We start from the raw sequence: 18922 nt of genomic DNA, 5'->3' as shown, positions 1-18922 counted from the left end.
ACACACACACCATGAACACACACCCGGAGCCTTGGGAGCAGATGGGTGTGTGTGTGTGTGTGTGTGTGTGTGTGTGTGTGTTGATGCCTTGCTCAAGGGCACCTCAGTCGTGGTATTGCCGGACCGGGACTCAAACCCACGACCTTAGGGTTAGGAGTCAAACTCTCTAACCATTAGGCCAGGACTTCAATATATACACATACTACAGTAACTACAGTATGTCAGATTACCAATAATTTCCAGGAAACAATTTAGATATCAAAACATATTTCTGTATTTTGGTGTTCATCTTTTGAAACTTGGCCAATACCTGGTTCTGGTTTAGTCGAGGCAACAAAAAATAAATGCTTTAAGAAAAGTTTCCAGACGTAATATAATAAAATAAATAACCACATTACTTCTACTGGTCAGAAGGTAAAATAAGACATACTATTTATAGATCTGTGCACATTCTGTCTGCAACATTACTAAAAGATTCAAACAGGTCTAAAAGGCCTGATATTCCAGTAATGAATTCGCTAACTTCACCTCCACGTGTGAAACGAACCCAATCCGATTATGATTTTACAGCTACACATTTCTAGGTCCTGAGTCCATTAGCCATTTTTTTGTCTAAACCCTTTCAAAAGCTCTATTTCATCTCTGGACCTTGATTGCGCTGAACTCCATGTCCCTGCCTTTTTGACAAATGCAGGCTGACACTTCAGAACATTTCACATTGTGAGAGACGTCTTTCAACCTTTTTTTAAAGACTTGTGCAATTAAGCACCGATATGAAAATCTTCCCGCAGCAATCCAAGAGCAAGAAAAGTTCAATATTCATGAAATATTCTAATATCCTGAGCCCCCAGTAGGATGAACAGAGAGAAATAATGATCATTCCTCGTGTCAGCCAGCACGTTCGGCCATGGAGAGAGAATTATGCAACAGCACAGTTCACAAGCACTTCTCTGTGTTTTTTTTTTTGTTAGGGTTTTTGGTAAATGGATTATTCTCCCAAGTGGGACATGTGGAAATTAATGTTCTCATACACGTCAGAGACTGGAATCATTTGCATCATACGATATTTAACATCTCTGCCTGTAACCATGACCGCCCTACTAATATGCAGTTCAAACTGTTTAAACATAGAGAGTAATCAGCATTTTGCTGCTAGATCTTTAATCCAGGAAGTCAGCTCCCATGGAGATGGTGCTAGTTTGCATTTCGTCTGGAATTCTCCTTTGGTGAACCCGTCAGCGGAGTCCGTCGGTCGACATCTCAATGCTGGTGAGACAGCCTCCGAGCAGACAAACGAGTGATTGACAGGCCTCTGAAGATGGCTTTTTCAAAGATCGATTTCTCTTTTGCTTTCTTGTTTATTTGGATCCTGGGGTTGTGATGTGTGATTGAATTACTAATAGTGTTGCTCGGGGTGGGGGGTGTTTGGAGGAGGAGGGGGGGCTGTTGAGGTGTATAATAATTTTTAATGAAATGCATAACTTTAATGAAAACCTATGTACTGTTTAGTATACTTTGACATTTACAAATGTAACATTTACAAATGCAGGAACATGCAATTAAATTAGCAGCTAATAAAATACCCTGGTCATATAATGCTTTTAATACAATACTAAATTGCAGATCGAGCCCTATGGCTAATATAGACCCAAATATTATATGCATAACATGCAGTGCTTTCCCTGAGTAGCTTGTAATCTGCATTATTTATGAATGAAGAATTTGAATAATGAACCCGGATAATGGCACACTGCCCTCAGTGCATGGCCTTAAAGGTGTCCGTGTGATTGTATACTTCCCTAATGGAGCTTAATGGATTGTGTGCAGCTCTCTGCTGCTCTAATGGGGTGAGATGCCTGAGGGATCTTTGTTGCCTGGCTTTCTTTCTCTCTTGCATCTGACCTGCAGTTAAATGCACGTGTGAAAAACAGACTTGGCTTCCTCAAATACACGTATTGTCTGACGGCATAGTAAAGACTTAGAATGTCTAGCATTTATTATTCTCCAAATGACAAACTATCATTTGTAAGACGAAGAAGCCGGGTGTCTGTCAAGTCTTGTAGTCATTTTTAAGAAATGAAAACAAATCAAGCTAAGGGCAAAAGTCAGACAGGAAGAGATCAGTTATTTGTTTTATTTATGACATTTTCATTTTTTAATAGTGCTGTGAAATGTAACAACAGCTAGAACAGCGCTTACTGTTCTTGATTACCATGGCAACGCACGGGATGAATAAAAGCTTATCCCGGCTGACATGCGAGTGCAATGAGGGACATTTACATCATACAAAGTTGATCATCTTTCACAGTCTATCTAAAACAATCATGGGATGTATTTGTAGAGTAAACAAGCAGCAGAACACGCTAGAAGGAAATAGAGTGACAGACAGAGGGAAAGAGGTAGAGAGAGCACACGGAGAACAGACAGACACCACAGAGAGAATGAGAAAGTCAAGTCCTGGGGAAGGAAAAGAAGTACCGTAGCACATTATTGAAGAATGCTTTGGCAGTAAGCTGCTTATTGATAAAAAAAAGCACTAATCTGGCTGGTGGAAGGTAAGAAGCGTGGCACGTGTGATGATGAAACATCTGAGCTAAAGGCAACACCTTTAGGGAGTTGAGTGTCCTTAAAGCTTCACCTGAAAGTTAGTATTGTGTTTATTTTTTGAGGGATTTTCACACAAAAGTGTGAACCTGACCTCAGACCGCTTGCAGAATTAGACGCCCTGGTGCATGGCCTGAGGAAAGCTAATTCACCATTTATGATTCCACTGATTCCACTGAGAATTATTTCCTGTTCCCCATGCACACTGCAAAATGGTAATTTGATGTGATGTGACATTTTAGATCTTTCGAACAGTGGAGATATTAAAAACCTGGGCAGATAACGATAAGTGAAAATCCTCCCAAAACAACGTTTACATAAAACCCGCTTCTCGGGTTGTATGAAGAATTGTATTAAAAATGTATCTGACTGTGAGCCTTTGGATATTAACATTATCACTGTTATTATTGTCGTTCTCATCTGTGCATACACCGGCAGTAGTCTAACATCTTCACACTACCGCTGTATACTGTTCCATCCGTTTCTACAACAGCATCAGGAATCATATCCTCGATCTTCAGAGCAGGCCTGTTCTGCCCTTTAAGTATTTCCTCAGCATGAGCTGTAATCTCTTTTAACAGGTAATAATGGGGATGTTAGATCAAATCTCCACCTTGCTCACGGGGGCCACAGCAAGAGCAGAAGGTTTTGTGCAAAACCATTTCTACCAATCCACCATGCAGTTTCAGAAAGAGATGCTTTAGAGAGGAAGATTATCCAAATACCGCTGTGAACGTTCTGCTAGGAAATCCTGATGTGCTTGTCAGAATCCTAAAAATTGATTAGCTTAGACTGAAAACCATACTTTTGTTTATTTCCAGTGGAAACAATTCACACTGGTGATATGTTATGAAGCGTTCTGGCAAGACCACCTGGTCCGAAGGTAGGGAACTGGACAGGGGCCAGAAAGTAAGCCGATTCATATAAAACAATGCTAAGAGCAATCGACAGGTTCTACCTTGAGTCTTATTTCCACCAATGCTCTGGACAAGATCACTCATTTGGAATATGTCTGTCCAGTGCACTAAATCCCTAAGCACTTGTCCAAGGGAATCGATTTCAAAGTGTCAGCCTAGACCATTCAATTGGTAAGTGCCTGCAGAGACTAGACCATCCCTAAGAGACGGTGCAGAGAAGTCCTCAAACACCGAATACATAATAAGCTATTCCCTTTTCTCACCTTATTAGCCTTCCCCCTGTTGACAAGATCACTCATATATGGTGCTGCATGTAACCGAACATAACTGCGGAATTCCTCATTAGTGGCTTAATTTCCCTAAGTGTCAAATGTCTCAGTTGTAATTTATTCAAAGCATATTTGTTTATAATTGCTTGCTTACGTCTTCCCTACAGGCAATAGGCAGTCTTGATCTCTCCCTGTCTGAGCCTAGAAGGCCAGTGGATCTGAGGGTGGATTACACAAACCCCCCCCCCCCCCTACAGGCATTGTGCTCTAATGAGCAGCAGCTGAGGGGCATTATGGGATGGAACCACCAGGGAGCGGAATTTGAAAAGGTGGATACCAGGTTTGAAGGGTTTACAAGTGCATTCTGTTATGGATAACTGCCAGCTGGAGCAAGAGAGAACAGATGCTCAAAAAATTGGGGATTCTGAGACAGGTCTAAAGGCTTTCTGCACAAATCCAAAACTGTGTAGGGAAGGGAGTATGTAGGAGAGGGTCAGAGAACATTGCAGTATATTTTATGGCTTTAGCTTCTTTACTCTGTGACCAGGTTGATACTCGATTCCAGACAGGCTCAATTCCAAGTATAGTGGAAATAATTCACTCATGAGATACACACAAACAGAATAGCTCAAACAGTGCAAGACGTCGAGAGGTGAAAATAAGAATACTCTGCGAATACTCATAAGCGTTTGATGACAGATATTCCAATCTTACAGACTCACATGCGACAGCATAGAAGCTGTGTGTAACACAGCTTAGTTTAATGACGTTATTTCAGCTGCAGCAAATATAAGGGAAAAATGATGAGCTGCTATTGCTTGCTTTCCTCCCGTGGAGCAGCACTGGACGGTCACAGCAGGCTGGCAGAGGAGGTTTGGGGAGTAATCTCCCGACACTCTAGCTGCTAGAGTTCACGCTGGGTAACGAAGGTTAAGCGATGTGTTCCATTAATTAAAGCCTGCCCCAAAATCCCTCTCGCATCCCTGCTTCCAAATCCTGTGGAACTAGTCGTGTCTGAAGTTGTGGTGAGATGAAGCACAGAGCATCATGGGCACAACATTAAACTATCTACATGTTATAAAGGATTTTAATTGTGTGGATTTAATTTAAGCAAAGATTTAAGGCTTCACAAGCTCTCACTACTCACTTAGAAAAATAGCTGGAATTGTCTTTCCTTGGTCTATCATTTTGTGAGTTTCTCAGCTTATACCAAAAAGAGGAGAAAGGCATCATTAAAATAAAGAACAGTATCTTATACAGTATGAGAGTATTTAAATAAAATTGACCAAAATAAATTCTTCACTTCCTTCCTTAATCTACTTATGCATATTGGCAGAGTAGGTTCTATGACAGACACTTGGTTTAACTTGGGAAAGTGCTGCCTCTCACGTTTTCATTAAATATTTATTCATTCGCTTAAATATACTATGGGAAAAAAATGGTCTGTGAAACCTGTACTGATATATGAGTCATGCTTCTGTATGTTACGTAGTCACTAAAAAGCCGTGTGGAAAGGAAAAAAAAAAAAACAGGTCAATTCAGTAACTCTGACAGCTGCACAACTGTTCTCCTCGGCAACTTTCACAAAATCCAAGACGTTTTGAACGTGGAAAGAAAAGGCTCAAGGAAAACCCTTGATCTGCCACACACTGACATACAAACACACGCGTACGCAGACTTTCAAACAAATCCCTCTTCACAAAGTCAGGCCCATGTCTGTGTGAATTGTCCATTCAGTGGGTTTTTTTGCACTTCCCAGACAAACAAACTCCCTTTAATGATCATTTAAGAAGTAGGTGAAGCCCTTCCTGGCAGTATGCAGTAAACAATGCTGCTATGTTTATAGCCTAATCTAAGCCTAAACTTAGTCCCAGCAGTCCAGCTGTTGAGACTAAAGGAGCATGAAAACCAACCGAAACCAACACCTGATTAAATCTTCACATCCCACAACGACATATTGTAAAGTGCACTACCATTAGATTGGTCACCTCCATATCTGTCACGGCATTCATTAAATTCCAAGGGGTTCGTTACCACCACATACCGCCCTCTTTCAAAAAAAAAAAAACAGCACACTACGAAGGACAAAACAGTCATACAGATAGATTTATTTTAGAAAAGAAATAAAAAACCAAAAACTAAGGTTATGGTTAGGGTTAGATTATCAAATAGGCCACGCCCAGCCGATGACGCAATATCTGTTATGCTGTTCTGAAATCCCTGGAAATAAGTGCCTGTCTATATGTCACTTCACACTTGACTTCAGTTTTTAATATTTATTTTGGTCAATTTGTTCAGACTGATATGGCGGAAAGAACTCTCCCACGAGTTCACATCTGCTGAGAGATATCGCATGAGTTAACACCTGTCCCTGTTTTTGTACTCCTGTCACTCAGCTCTGCCAAGAGTTCAGACATATTGCAGAGTAATAATCAGATGTTTAAGTGAATAAAGAATACAGGCCAGTCAGTGTTCTTCACTGATGTGCAAAAATTCCAGCGATTTTAGACTCCATGGGAGGCACACATGGTATGCTTTGCTGGAGCCTATTGTCACTTCCATGCCATATGCTGTCCATCACAGTGGCAGTGCTGCTCTGGGTCACTCTTCTCTCCAGTCAGTAAGTCCATAGGGCCTGCACTTACCCCAACTGTCAGCTAGCATCTGCTGGTATTATCAACCAGCAGGCTGGTACTGACAAAGCCAGAGTGTACACATCCTCAAAATATGTCTCAGGCTTATCCCATGCCTTCTAACCATCAATAACATGTTCACTCTGGAGAATAAGCCTTACCTAATAGTGCTTCAACACACACACACACACACACACACACACACACACACACACACACACACACACACACACACAAACACACAACATTCTGCTTCAATAACTTAAATTACTTTAAAATAACTTAAGCATCATTTGCTTGCCGAAACAAAATTAATGGCCAAAATGTGCACAAAAAAAATTAGCAATGGACTTCCTGGAAAAAGATCAAATACTGACCAGTCAAATTATCGACCCTGTGAATAAAGCAGGAAGGCCGACGCATACAATTAAGAAAAATACGAAAGATCAAAGAGACTATACTATAATAGGAAAGAACTATCTGGTCCAGAGTTGGATTTCTATATCATTAAATATAACAAAATGTATGATGGTATGATGTATATAGAATAAATATAGAATTATTTCCAGATTTTACAGCCAATTTGGTGTTTTCTCTCTCTGTCAAATTCAACTAACCTATTTAATGATTTTATTCATATTTGCTCTGGAGTTTATTTTTAATTTTAAATAAAACTATGAAAGTTTACTACATTCTGTCTCTGGTATATGACAATTTACTACAAATTGAGCACTACTAAGCTATTTTTAGAGAACTGTAAGCACATACAAAAAAGCTGTAGGCAGTCACTAGGCGAGAACAACAATATCTTCGGATAATACGTTTGTAAACACTCACCGATTTTGTGCTGTATTTTGGCTGATTGGTCTTGTAACTGTAATCCGAGTACTGGTCAGATCCTGTAGAGTTGTCATCTCGTTCTGTTCCCACAAAGGTATTGGTGGCAGGGAGCTCCTGAACAGCCTGATGCTTCTGGGAAGCAGATGGAGACTGGGCCTGAAGTTGGATGGATGGCAAGGGTGAATTTGAGCGGTAATGCCTGCCCAAGTCAGGGCTGCCAGGTGGGTAAGTCAGGGGCAAGTGGATCCTAGGGCTGTCATTAACCCCATCAATGTTGAACTTCAGACTCTTTTGGAGGCTGACCTCTTCATCTTCCCCAAGAGGTTTGGGTGACTTTGGTGGCTTTCCCTTTCTTCCCTTTTTACCCTTAATGCTCTTTGGTCCTTGTTTTGGTGCAAACAAGTCCTTAGTCTCCTTTTTGCCAGCTTGATAACCGCTCTTGGTTTCTCTTTGGAGGCGATGTCTGATGAAGACTACCACTATAATTACCATTACAACTCCTGCCACACCAGCCAAGCTACCATAAAGAATGTTGCTTCTCTGAGCAGCTAGACCATAGTCAGGGTCACCCGCAATGTCTGTGTCCAGTGGAGTGTATAGGCTATGCCCTACTAGGCCTTCCACCAGGCTGATATTGGAAATGGTCTCATTGACATAAATGTGCACCAAGGCAATGGCGTGGCGAGAAGGCTTACCCCTATCACTCACCTTAACCACCAAGCGATGCAGACCTCCATGCTTCCGAGTCAGTTCCTTGCTTAGTTTGATCTCTCCATCAGAGGGAGAGATATAGAAGAGCTCATGTGGGTTCCCCCCAGCAATACTATAGACTAGCTCAGCATTGGAGCCAGAGTCTATGTCTTCTGCCTCCACTACCTCAACTACAGTATCAGGTGCTGCCAGGGGAGACAGAGGTTTGAAAGAAGAATTGGAAGGTTTGGTGACAACAGGTGCATTGTCATTCTCATCAAGTACGTTTATGGTCACACCAACATAAGATGACCTAGGGGGTTCTCCTCCATCTACCGCTTTGAGTCGGAAACTGTAGCTGCTTTCTTTCTCCCGGTCAAAGGATATACTTGACAGAATTGTTCCTGTTCCATTCTGTACTACAAACTTTCCAACATCTGGTTCAACAGAGAGCTGCACTTGGGAATTTTCTCCTTTATCCATATCTAATACAGTCACCATGCCAACCGGGCTTAGTGGTGGCATGTTCTCCAGGACAGAGAAGCTGTAGGTACTAAGCATAAACTTGGGATCATTATCATTCCTATCCAGTACATTGATCACAACAGTAGCAGTACCCTTGTGGCTAGGAACACCTTTATCGGTTGCAGTAACACGAAACTCATAACGTTCTTTGTGCTCACGGTCAAGTGGGCTCCTGGCTCGTACTTCACCTGTGTTAGGGTCAATCTCAAAGAGCCCCCTTGTTGAGGAATCTGCAACAATGCTGTAGATGAGTTCTGCGTTGGTGCCACTGTCTGCATCTACGGCAATAACATCAAGAACCTTCTCTCCAGGCTGATTCTCTTCAGCAAAATCTATTTCAAACACTGGAGGTGAGAATATGGGAGAATTGTCATTAATATCGGTCACCTGGACTTTCAGGGAGTTGGTGCTGGACAGGGCTGGGTTGCCTGAATCCACAGCTACTATCTCCACCCGGTACTCCCTGACTCTCTCAAAGTCTAGTGGTGTGGTGGTCTGCAGAAAGTACTTCTTCTTATTATCAATAGAGGAATCACCAGCTGGCCGGAGCTGGAACGGAACATCTCCTGCTACCACACAAGTCACAACAGCATTTTCTCCCTCATCCTTATCGGACACTTGCACCAGAGCTACCGCAGTGCCCACTGGCATGTCCTCTGGGATGTTTGCAACACCATCACTATGGGTCCTAAGACCAATACCACGGATCTCCACAGCAGGTGCATTGTCATTCTGATCAGTCACCTCAACAGAAACATACGTCGTTGAGCTTTTAGGTGAGGGACCTCTGTCCCGTGCAATAACATGAAACTTCAAGCTGTTGATCTCCTCACGATCCAATGGGCCTTTTACATAGATGATGCCTGTGGAACGGTCAATCTGTAGCAGTTTTGGCACTGGATCACTGGCTTGATGAATGATGTATTCAATTTCACCATTTGGTCCCAGATCTGAGTCATTGGCCTTGACCTGTAATTGTAAAAATAAGTAACAAATAAGTTGTCAAAAGTAATCACAGCTTTATTGAGAATTAATTTGCCTGATGTTCTCATTTAAAAATGTTTCATTAATAATGTAATTTAAATGATAAAGTAGTTTTTTCTGATGTTTTTTTAAAGCCACTGAAGAAAACTGGCGACAGAAAAATTGTTATATCAACAATTGTACTCATGAAGAAATAAAAAGCATATAAAAAGGACAGAGTTGCTCCAGGAGGAAAAAAATGTTAATTTATTCTAGATTTTTCAAGCAATTAGGCTAGGTGAACTCAGCCAACAACACACTGCTCTGTTTATAAAAAGCATCAAAGTAAAAAGGGAGGCAGTTGAGGGGGTTGAAACAGCAGTGCTCATTAAAACACCTCCCACTCTTCTTTTCTTCTCTTGCTGAGATCTAAAGGTTAATAGTACTGTATAGATTTTTACCTGTAATACTGAGTGTCCAACAGGACTATTTTCTGAAACCTCTGCTTCATAGGAAGATTTCTCAAACTTGGGTGCATTGTCATTGGCATCGGTGACGACGACTCTCAGCAAGGCACTACTGTAGCGAGATGGGCTTCCCCCATCCACTACTTTGATGGTCAGGTCATAGGAGTCTTTCAACTCCCTGTCCAGATTTCCCATCACAATGAGCTGAGGCAATTTCTCACCCCTGTCATCTGCTACTTGTAGGCCAAAGAGAGCAACAGCCTCTGGTCCGGCAGTGAGGGTATAGTCAGCTACACCATTACGCTCTGTATCTTTGTCAGTGGCCAGCGGGATGGAGAAGGTGGCTCCCATGTGAGTGTTCTCTTGCACAGTGAGAGTAAGGACAGGTGATGGAAACTGCGGCGTGTTATCGTTGATATCAAGCACCTCAATCCGTCCCTCGATCAGCCGGGGGCTTTGGTTCTGGATGAGATCTGTGACAGAAACCTCAAACTCCAAAAAACATGGCTTTCCTTTCATCCGACAGTCCTTCAGGGTCTCTCTGTCGATTGGGATTTCAGTGGTAAATATTTCCCCTGTTTTTCCATCCACTCGCAGGTAAGGGGTGCCCACCTCCAACTTGTACAGGTGTCCAGAGTCTGGTAAGCCCTGATCAGCCGCCAGACTGCCTATCAGGGTGCTTGGCGGCTGCTCTTCACGCACCCGGTACATGATTACACCCAGTGTGCCACGCCCAAAGTTCAACACTATTGCCCATAGCAGATACAATCCCACTGAAAGGTCCATGATGCCCCAGGGAGGTAGCAACTTAGTCTGGAAAATATCAAGTAAAACGGGGGGAAAATAGGTTAAATCATAAAGTATAGTCCATAAAGATTATCAACAAACTTGTAAAAATAGATATTTCAAAATCCTAATGTCCTTTCTCTGGATAAAACTGATCTTGCATACACAGAGCATCTTTGTTTTGTGTACAATGTAAACAGTAAATTTTTGTAATATTATTTTGGGGGGGGGTAAAGAAGGGTTTAATTCCTTGGTACTACTAAAATGTTCTATCCTCTGACACAGCATATCATAATATTCTTCAATTTAGCCCATGCAACAAATCCAGTGTTTCTCCTCAGACTCATCCTCATTATTGCCACCAGTAAACTGCTAATTATTACCCTTTTGAATGGCTGTCCAAGATAAGCAGCTTTTGGAAATTAATGATTTAACACCAGTAATAAGGCAGTTCTTAATGGGCTTTTTATTAAGAATGTATGTGTGACTATGCTCTAAAACAACAACTCAGCATAGTTTCCATTATTTACAACCGCAGTAAGACTCGGCTCTTAACTGGACTGTAATGTATTTTTCCCCAACATGTACTTAACTTAATACAAAATTTACTAGCTTACTGTCTTATTAGCATGGAAGACTATGGATCAAGAATAGGTTACTTAAGGCGAGGGCTTTCGATTCTTCCGTAATGCTAAACTGGAAGAGAGCTGATGAGATGACAGATGTGGTTAAGTAAAAGAATATTTACACGGCAGGGCACTACTGAGCATCACAGAGTGAAACCAATCCTTTGGGATATTGAACAAACAAACACTTTTTCCTTTAGTTGAGCATAGCCTTTATCTCAAAGCACAGCTTCACCGTAAATTTTAAGAGAGATCTCCATTTCATCTCAGCTCTGCAATTTCAAAGCTATTTTCCACACTGTAATGGGTAATGACAGATTTCTAACCTGCTATGCCTCTCTTAATGAATACCCTCTATTGTAGCGTCTGCTTTTATCCACATTCCCCAAGCTGAGGCATTATATTTTCAGCCTCCACATTATTTTTAGTCGTTAATTATTTCCTCTGTGAGCATACTTCTTGTTGTTAGTCGAAAGGGAAGCGGACAGGTTATTGAGTTGAGTCTTAATGCTTTGACAGGTCACTCCTTGAGAAAACCTGTACACCTGTGTGTAAACAAAGTACCGGTGCTACACTGGTATAAACTAAGATCAATACAGTGTTGTACCTTCATGCAATCACTCTTGGTCTGAAGCAAAGCAAATCAAATGAGTGTAATACAAAATAGCTAAACATCGGAAAGCTTTGTAATCAGATCAGAAATCCAATTCCTCTGTATCTGCTGAGATTGGGATTGTGGCATATTGACGAGCTAATTGCTCATTTATTGATGTGTTGCTTTTTTTTGCATTTGCAGGGCAGCCTAGTGCCCATTTGCTTAGTAGGATTGCATGTTGGGTTAAAAACATGATTCGAAAGTGGGGCATAAACCCACTTTCCAAAGGCCCGAGCAATAACTTGTGCTACTTGAAGCTATGAGATGAGAAATTTTACAAAAAGGTTAATGACTGCCTGGAGACATGCTACATGAACTAGAATAATACTGTTTTGGAATAATAATAACTATATAATAAAGTATACATATATAGCGTTTTTCTGTGTGAGAGCACATTTGAGAAACCCCTCTTACTAAAACAGGCTGCTGCAAAAACTCAAGAGAAGAGAAGGGAAAATATTTATGTGAAACAGAACTTGAAAATATTACCCTTACATCAATTAAAGTCTTCATGCATGTACATTTCATTTGAAAATAGGTGCATTTGAAATCGTGTTTAAAATGCCGCTTTTTCTTTATGCCATATTCATAATAACTTGCAGATACTTTATTTGACAGCGATCCTGTATTTGTTTTCAGGCACAGTGGCTCAAATACAATTCTTATAAGCAAGGAAACCTGATCCTAACTTCTGCCACTTTATTCTTAAGATTGTGTTTTTTCTGCTTACACTTTTCCTGCTGCAGCACAGTCATGTGTACTGACTCAATGTCCAACTTCATCAATCAACTAGAGAACACAAATCCCTGAAAGATAGTCAATACATTTCCTCAACAGCTAAGGCAAACAAATGTCTTCCTTCATTTGTCTTTCTGCATTCTTGTCCAAAGCAGAATAAACATAAAGCTTAAAAATATTCTGGAGACATTAAGATAAGAGACTTGCCAAACTCCCCCTGCTTCCATGTGCTCCGTCAACCCCAAGGTAAGAATGTTTAAAAAAGTGCTAAGCACACAATTTAAAATGCTGTTGATTGTGCGTTATTCATATTTGCCCCCAAATAAATGCCTATTCTAACAGTTTTAATTCTGTAAGACAGGAAATATTTTTGCTTCTTTTTTTTTTTTCATTTAACCTTTATCCTATGCATGGGAGCGAGGCAAAATCCAAATCCTGCTGAGAATTAAAATCCAACAATGGCATTCCTGCATTCCTGCAGTCCTGCGGACTGATCTCATAACCCTACGCGACTAGAAACCATTGCTCGATTTCTGAATGCCATCAAACCTAAGTGCCTAAAACTAACCTAAAACTCTGCTTAAAGATGTTTTGCGTCTGCAAAAATAAATTATTTAACGATCGTAAAACATGAACAGTAATTTATCTAGTACGCTATGATTTTGAGAAAAATACTTTCTAGTTATTTTAGTTCTGAGTTCTTTAATGGCGTTTAAACAGTTAATATTATTTTAACTCTAAAACCCTCTAAAGTCTACTTTAAAAAACTTTAGTTTTCATCACAAGGTCTTAAGACTACTTAACTATTAACGAACCTTATATTGAAATGCTTGATGCGCTAAGCACCTATCAGGTTAAAGACGAATTAAATTTAAAAGCAAATTTTCTATTTCAATGCCTTTAATTCATCTTTATCTTTTTCTGTTAGGTTGCTCTACATGGCATTATACACCAAAATAATGCTGTGGAAAAAATCTTTGTAATCGTTTAGATTGGTGGTGTCAGAATGATGATATGTGTGCTGATTTAGCGCCTTTGCAACCGAAGATCGCCTACACCAAGTGATGCATCTCAATCAGCTTCCTAGCTCCCTAAGTCATGAATCAGTGGCTCACAACTCACTGGGCACTGATGACTCAATTTCAGGTGACGTGACGTACTTCTCTTGTGAAAGTCACTGCTGACATTTATATATAACAGACAGGACTAAAATCTTTCAGACATTATTTTATTGATGTTGTTGAAAGTACAATATGCAAAATACTTTGATATTTATGCTACATAATTTTGCAACCTCTTTAGCTAACAGAATATATTGAAAGTCAAATAAAGTTTAAATCGTTAACGTAGTCAGTTGAGAGCGACAACCAGAGTTTGTCTGTCATTTTTTTTAATTGAGATGTTTCGGAACATTTTATGTCATTTACAGTTATGGAACATGGTGAGCGTTGTTATGAGCATTCTGGGATTTTTTTTAAGAAGCAAACATTTCAGTGCTTTGGAAGGATTTTGCGATCGAGACGGTCCTTATAATAACCGACACCTGATCAGTGCCCTGAGTACTGAGACACACCCAATTTCTGTGATTTTGGATGGAAATTCTCAGATTGTGAATGTTGTTACAATGCACTGAATCTTAAATTGATAAAGTAAATCACTAAACATAGCCCATACTCTTCTGGATGACCCCAGATAGCAGATTAATAATCACTACACTAAAACGAGATAAAACGATAACGATATGTATCGCGATAGACACGTGATCGATATCGATAAAAAAATGTGTTTGATAAAACGTTCGATATTTTTTATTCTTCGTCGGAAGAAAACAGAAGTTGCGAAGCAAGTTTGGTTGCATTAACAAAGGCACTCGCTCTCTGGTAACCTAGCAACGATTAAGAGATAATTGTTATGTGTTCATTGTGACTTTAGACTTATGTTTACATTTTAATTATTTGAGTTTTCCTGGTTGTTGACATTTCTGTCTTAATAACTGAGGGGATTATGATCAGAGGAAGGTTAAGTTTCAAATAAAAATGTTTAAATGTAATATTTTTTTCTCCTGGTCTTTATTTTAAATGGGTCATAAAAATATCAATAATTATCGATATCGACCGATATGAAACACTGATATCGTGATACAGTTTTTAGCCACATCGCCCAGCCCTACACAACACTATACTGCTGTAGAAGTAGAGACAAACAGTACTCCATTGTGTTGAAAGGGTGCCTGGTAGATTTTTTCAGTATCCAGGTGAGATTACCCAAGAAAGTAAGACTTGGCTGTGGACTGGTTTTAGGCCATGTGAATCTGTAGGGTATATGTGCTTATGCCATTTGGCATTTATCTAATGCGTGGACTTGAGCAGTTGAGGGTTAAAGGCCTTGCTCAATGGTCCAGCGGTGATAGCTTGGCAGTGCTGGCATTTGAACTCACAACCTTCCTCTCAGAAATCCAACAACTTAACCGCTGAGCTCCCACTGCCCTGGGGACCAGCCACAGCAGAAGATGGTGAGTCACAAGTGTATCTGCAGTCTCCAAAGAGAAGTAAAGTCATTTAATTTGCAAATAAACACAAGTAAAATCGAACTGATTTCGCAGTCTGATTTTGACCAAAATGTTACTGCCATCATTTCATTCACACTTCCTCATCTGTACATTTAATGTACATTTAATAGACATTTACTCTATAAAGTAAAGGACACATATTATACTATAGATATACTGCAGATTCCCTCAAGATACCCTTAATACCCCAGCATCAAGCACTGGTTTATTTAATACACTTTCTTCTAAGAATGCAAAGTGCATTAAACCTATACGTTCAGCCTTATCACAAAGTGGAAAGCAGCTTGTACTGAAGGATTGAATAAATTGATTTACAAGTAGGTGACTGTATACTTGCTTTGCTGTGCAGTTCAAAGTGCCACATTAACCAATCGTTTCATCTTCATCGTGCTCGAGATTTGTTTTTGCACTTTGTTTCAAACCAGAAATGTACAAATTTCACTGTATACTCATAATGATGTGTTTATCAATGTAGATGTATTGTAAATAACGGTGTATATTTACCCCACGGTACCGCACGGTGGTGACGGTAGGGGTGGAGATTAATGTAGGGGTTAAGGGTAGTAGTCACAGCTCAGATAGAAGTTCAACACCACTGATAAGGAGGTGCTACTGTAGCATAGATGTGCGCCAGCATCTCTAGTGATTCCTGTGTTATTACATAGAACTATTATGTATATATAAATGAAAGCAACTATTACCGCATAATAGGTTGGAACCTGAGTCTTAATGATACTTAATGATAATGAGATCTTATGGGATGCTCTGTTTTGCCAGCAGTGATGCTCAACAAAAGCAGTAGCCAACCATTTTGAATACTGTCATATAGCATTTTTAAAAAAAAAAAATCACCCTTCATTCCAGGTCTCATTTAGTAATCCCTGCAGCAAAACAAACACATGCTGATGCACCGGCTTTATTTCCACACCTTGCTTAATTAATTAATTAATTTTTTGTACAGCACCTGAACCTTAATATGCATGAAAATGCAAAACCTCCTTTTCAAATCCCAGGGTTCTGCTTACCGTGATTAAAGTTCATGCTGGACATTTTATCGTCCTTAAGTGTTGTGACCTTTTGTTGTTGTTTTTTTTGTTTTGTTCTTTTTCCCTTCATTTTACCCAGGACTCTAAATCATGTGTTATCGCATTCATTCAGGTTCAACAGGTTTAGCATTTTAGCGTGGCACGCTTCAGTCGTTTATGCACACTATTGCTTTCCCCCACCAACAAATCCACTCAACCTTGGCATCTCATCTCAGAAACGTGCATTTGCATTAATAGATTAATTAATTCATGCGTGCATTCGTTCGGTTATTCGTTACGACGGCTTACTATAAAGCTATAAATTAATTTTTATCATCTTTACCTTTAATGCTTCACATTTTCATGATGCATATTTAATGATGCCAACTTCATACATTAGGGCTCTTTATTTATTAGCTTGTACTACTGCACGAAGTTTACCAGGCTATTAACATCGGACTTTAGATTTCATTTGTGAAGCCAGCTCCATTTGGGAATAAATTATCATAAGGCAAATGGATCAGTGAACCTGGTGAAAAGCTGAGGATTCTGGGGGATTTAATTAACTTGATTTTTTATTTATTTATTTTGGGGTATTGCTGTTAAAAGCAAATACTCTAAATAGCTACAATACCACAAAGAAAAAACAAAAAAATTAAATGTATTTATTTATTTATTTATTTATTTTGTGAAGCAGGTTAAATGCGGTGATCCTGGAAATGCCTAAAAAAAAATCTGCCATCATTTTAAGGCAGTGAGTCTGGAGAAAGCAGAGAGACGGAGCATGACGGTTCTCGGGGTGTAAACCTCTGTATGCCTGATTTTCTCAGATTTGTTTGAGAGTCAGTCTGTATTTTTGTCCAAGCATGGAAATCAATTACTCTCTAAGTGGATCAGAGTGGTATTACTCAGGAAATATGCAGTGTAATGTTACTCGAGCCTGCACCCCTATGGGACCGAACATAAAACAATCCGGAGCAAAAAAAAGAAATAATAAAAAATCTTTTATACTGTGCTGTATGAGCTCTAATTGTAAAAGTGTCTTACATCCAGATGCCATATTTGTTCCCATATCGTTCCCTATGAGACTCAGTCGAATCGAAGGCAAACAAGTGTCAGTGGACTAATTATGCAAGCAAACTGCATCCTAATCCTCCGACGGATCTGAAGCGTAAACGTACATCCAAAGACGCACGACGCGAACATGACACGTTTTCCATCCTAATCGAGACGTAAAGACATTTTTTCCTCCTTCTCTCTCTCTCTGTCTCTCTCTTTTCTTTTCCCGACACCGTTTGTACTGAACGCTTCCCGTCAGTCTCAGCTATACGCCATTTAGACGTGAATTCCTCAAGTGACATCCATCCGAAATGGAAAAGGAAAACGACGCTAAATGACGCGATGTGTAAAAGTTCAGAATAGAATAGCGGTCTTACCTCCGTGGACCACTTTATCTTCTCCTCCTCTTCCTCCTCTTCTTCTTCTTTTTCTCTTCCAGTGAGTCTCGGTGTAAAAAAAAAAAAAGAAATAGGATGGAGATTAGCTTACTGCTTGCTTTCGGGTGTCTCCAGACTCGAAATAAATAAATAAATAAATAAATCCGGCACAGCCCCTTTCATATACACAATCCAGCCATGAAGAGGGGATAAGAAAAGAAAGAAAAAAACAGCAGCAACAAGAAAATCCTTCACGTCGATGAAGAAAATCCGTTTAAGTGACTGTTTTATTCGCCTCCGCCATTCTGACGAAGATTAGCAGAAATGCTAACGATAAATGTCTGAGGTAAAAAAAAAAAAAAAAAAAAAAACGATAGACGGTGAAAACAAACAGTGTTTAAAACGATGTAGGAAAAGTCTTGAGGTTTGTAAGACGCCGACACACGACAGGACGTCACTCGGGTCGTGTCTCGTCACAGAATAAACACTTTATCTGAAGTAATTTCTCAAGATATTTCCCGTGAAAATCAGTCGGCGGTGATGATATAAAATAAACATGCCGTATTTCACTAAAGTGTCCCTCAGAAAATACACAACGTATTATTCCGTACTTATCTGACTGCGAAAACGGTGTTGTTTGGGTTTTTTTCCCGTCCACAAGCTGAGTGAAATCCTGCGTGCGGCTTCTCCTCCGGTTTTTTTGGGGAAAAAAAAAAAAATAAGAGACTGAGGCGATTTTTTAGCGCTCGGCTCCGTGCGCGCGCTTCCCGCCGGAACGCTCGAGCGCGATGAGAAGGAGGAGGAGGAGGTGATGAAGATGATTTGGGGGCGGGGCTTAACAAGTCCCTCAGGTTCAGTAACTAGTTTCCTTGCAGATTGTGACAGCTTTAATGATACCGTCGTGTTTGGACTATAATAATAATAGTAATAATAATAATTATGATGATGATAATAATAATAATACTAAACGGCATCGATCTGATCTGTTCTTGTTGTTAATAATTAGTTGATATAAAAAGTGGGCGTGACTTCATTCGGGTCCTGATATAAAAAAGTCATCAACGCTTTGGATTTGGCCGTAAAATATAGAAACGGACCGACGTCGCGGTCTCGCGCTCAACAGTTCAGGAGGTGCGCGAGGGCGCTCTTTGCTCATTTGGCGCCACCCGCGGGCGCTTC

General features: G+C 40.1%; 1 protein-coding gene across 5 annotated transcripts in view; it reads right to left on the bottom strand.

Moving 5' to 3' along the window:
* The window catches only part of pcdh1a (protocadherin 1a), a 90450-nt gene extending 71922 nt beyond the window's left edge, over positions 1-18528 (bottom strand). For 4 of the 5 annotated variants that reach the window (XR_007138849.1, XM_047805028.1, XM_027158552.2 and 1 more), the window contains exons 1-3: positions 17744-18528; positions 9903-10721; positions 7261-9447 (exon numbers count right to left, since the gene is read on the bottom strand). Coding sequence is in view for 4 of the 5 variants with exons in the window: in XM_047805028.1 (XP_047660984.1) it covers positions 7261-9447; positions 9903-10694 (2979 nt within the window). In the remaining variant the exon portion in view is untranslated. Of the gene's footprint in view, positions 1-6050; positions 6594-7260; positions 9448-9902; positions 10722-17743 lie in introns of those variants that run through there. The other variant, XM_027158553.2, reaches the window with a different exon arrangement.
* Between the last annotated feature and the right edge of the window lie 394 nt (positions 18529-18922).

Source organism: Tachysurus fulvidraco, chromosome 20, assembly GCF_022655615.1.
Source record: "Tachysurus fulvidraco isolate hzauxx_2018 chromosome 20, HZAU_PFXX_2.0, whole genome shotgun sequence".
Classification (NCBI taxonomy): domain Eukaryota; kingdom Metazoa; phylum Chordata; class Actinopteri; order Siluriformes; family Bagridae; genus Tachysurus; species Tachysurus fulvidraco.
Note: the sequence above shows the minus strand (reverse complement) of the source record. Positions and strands in the feature narration are given on the sequence as shown.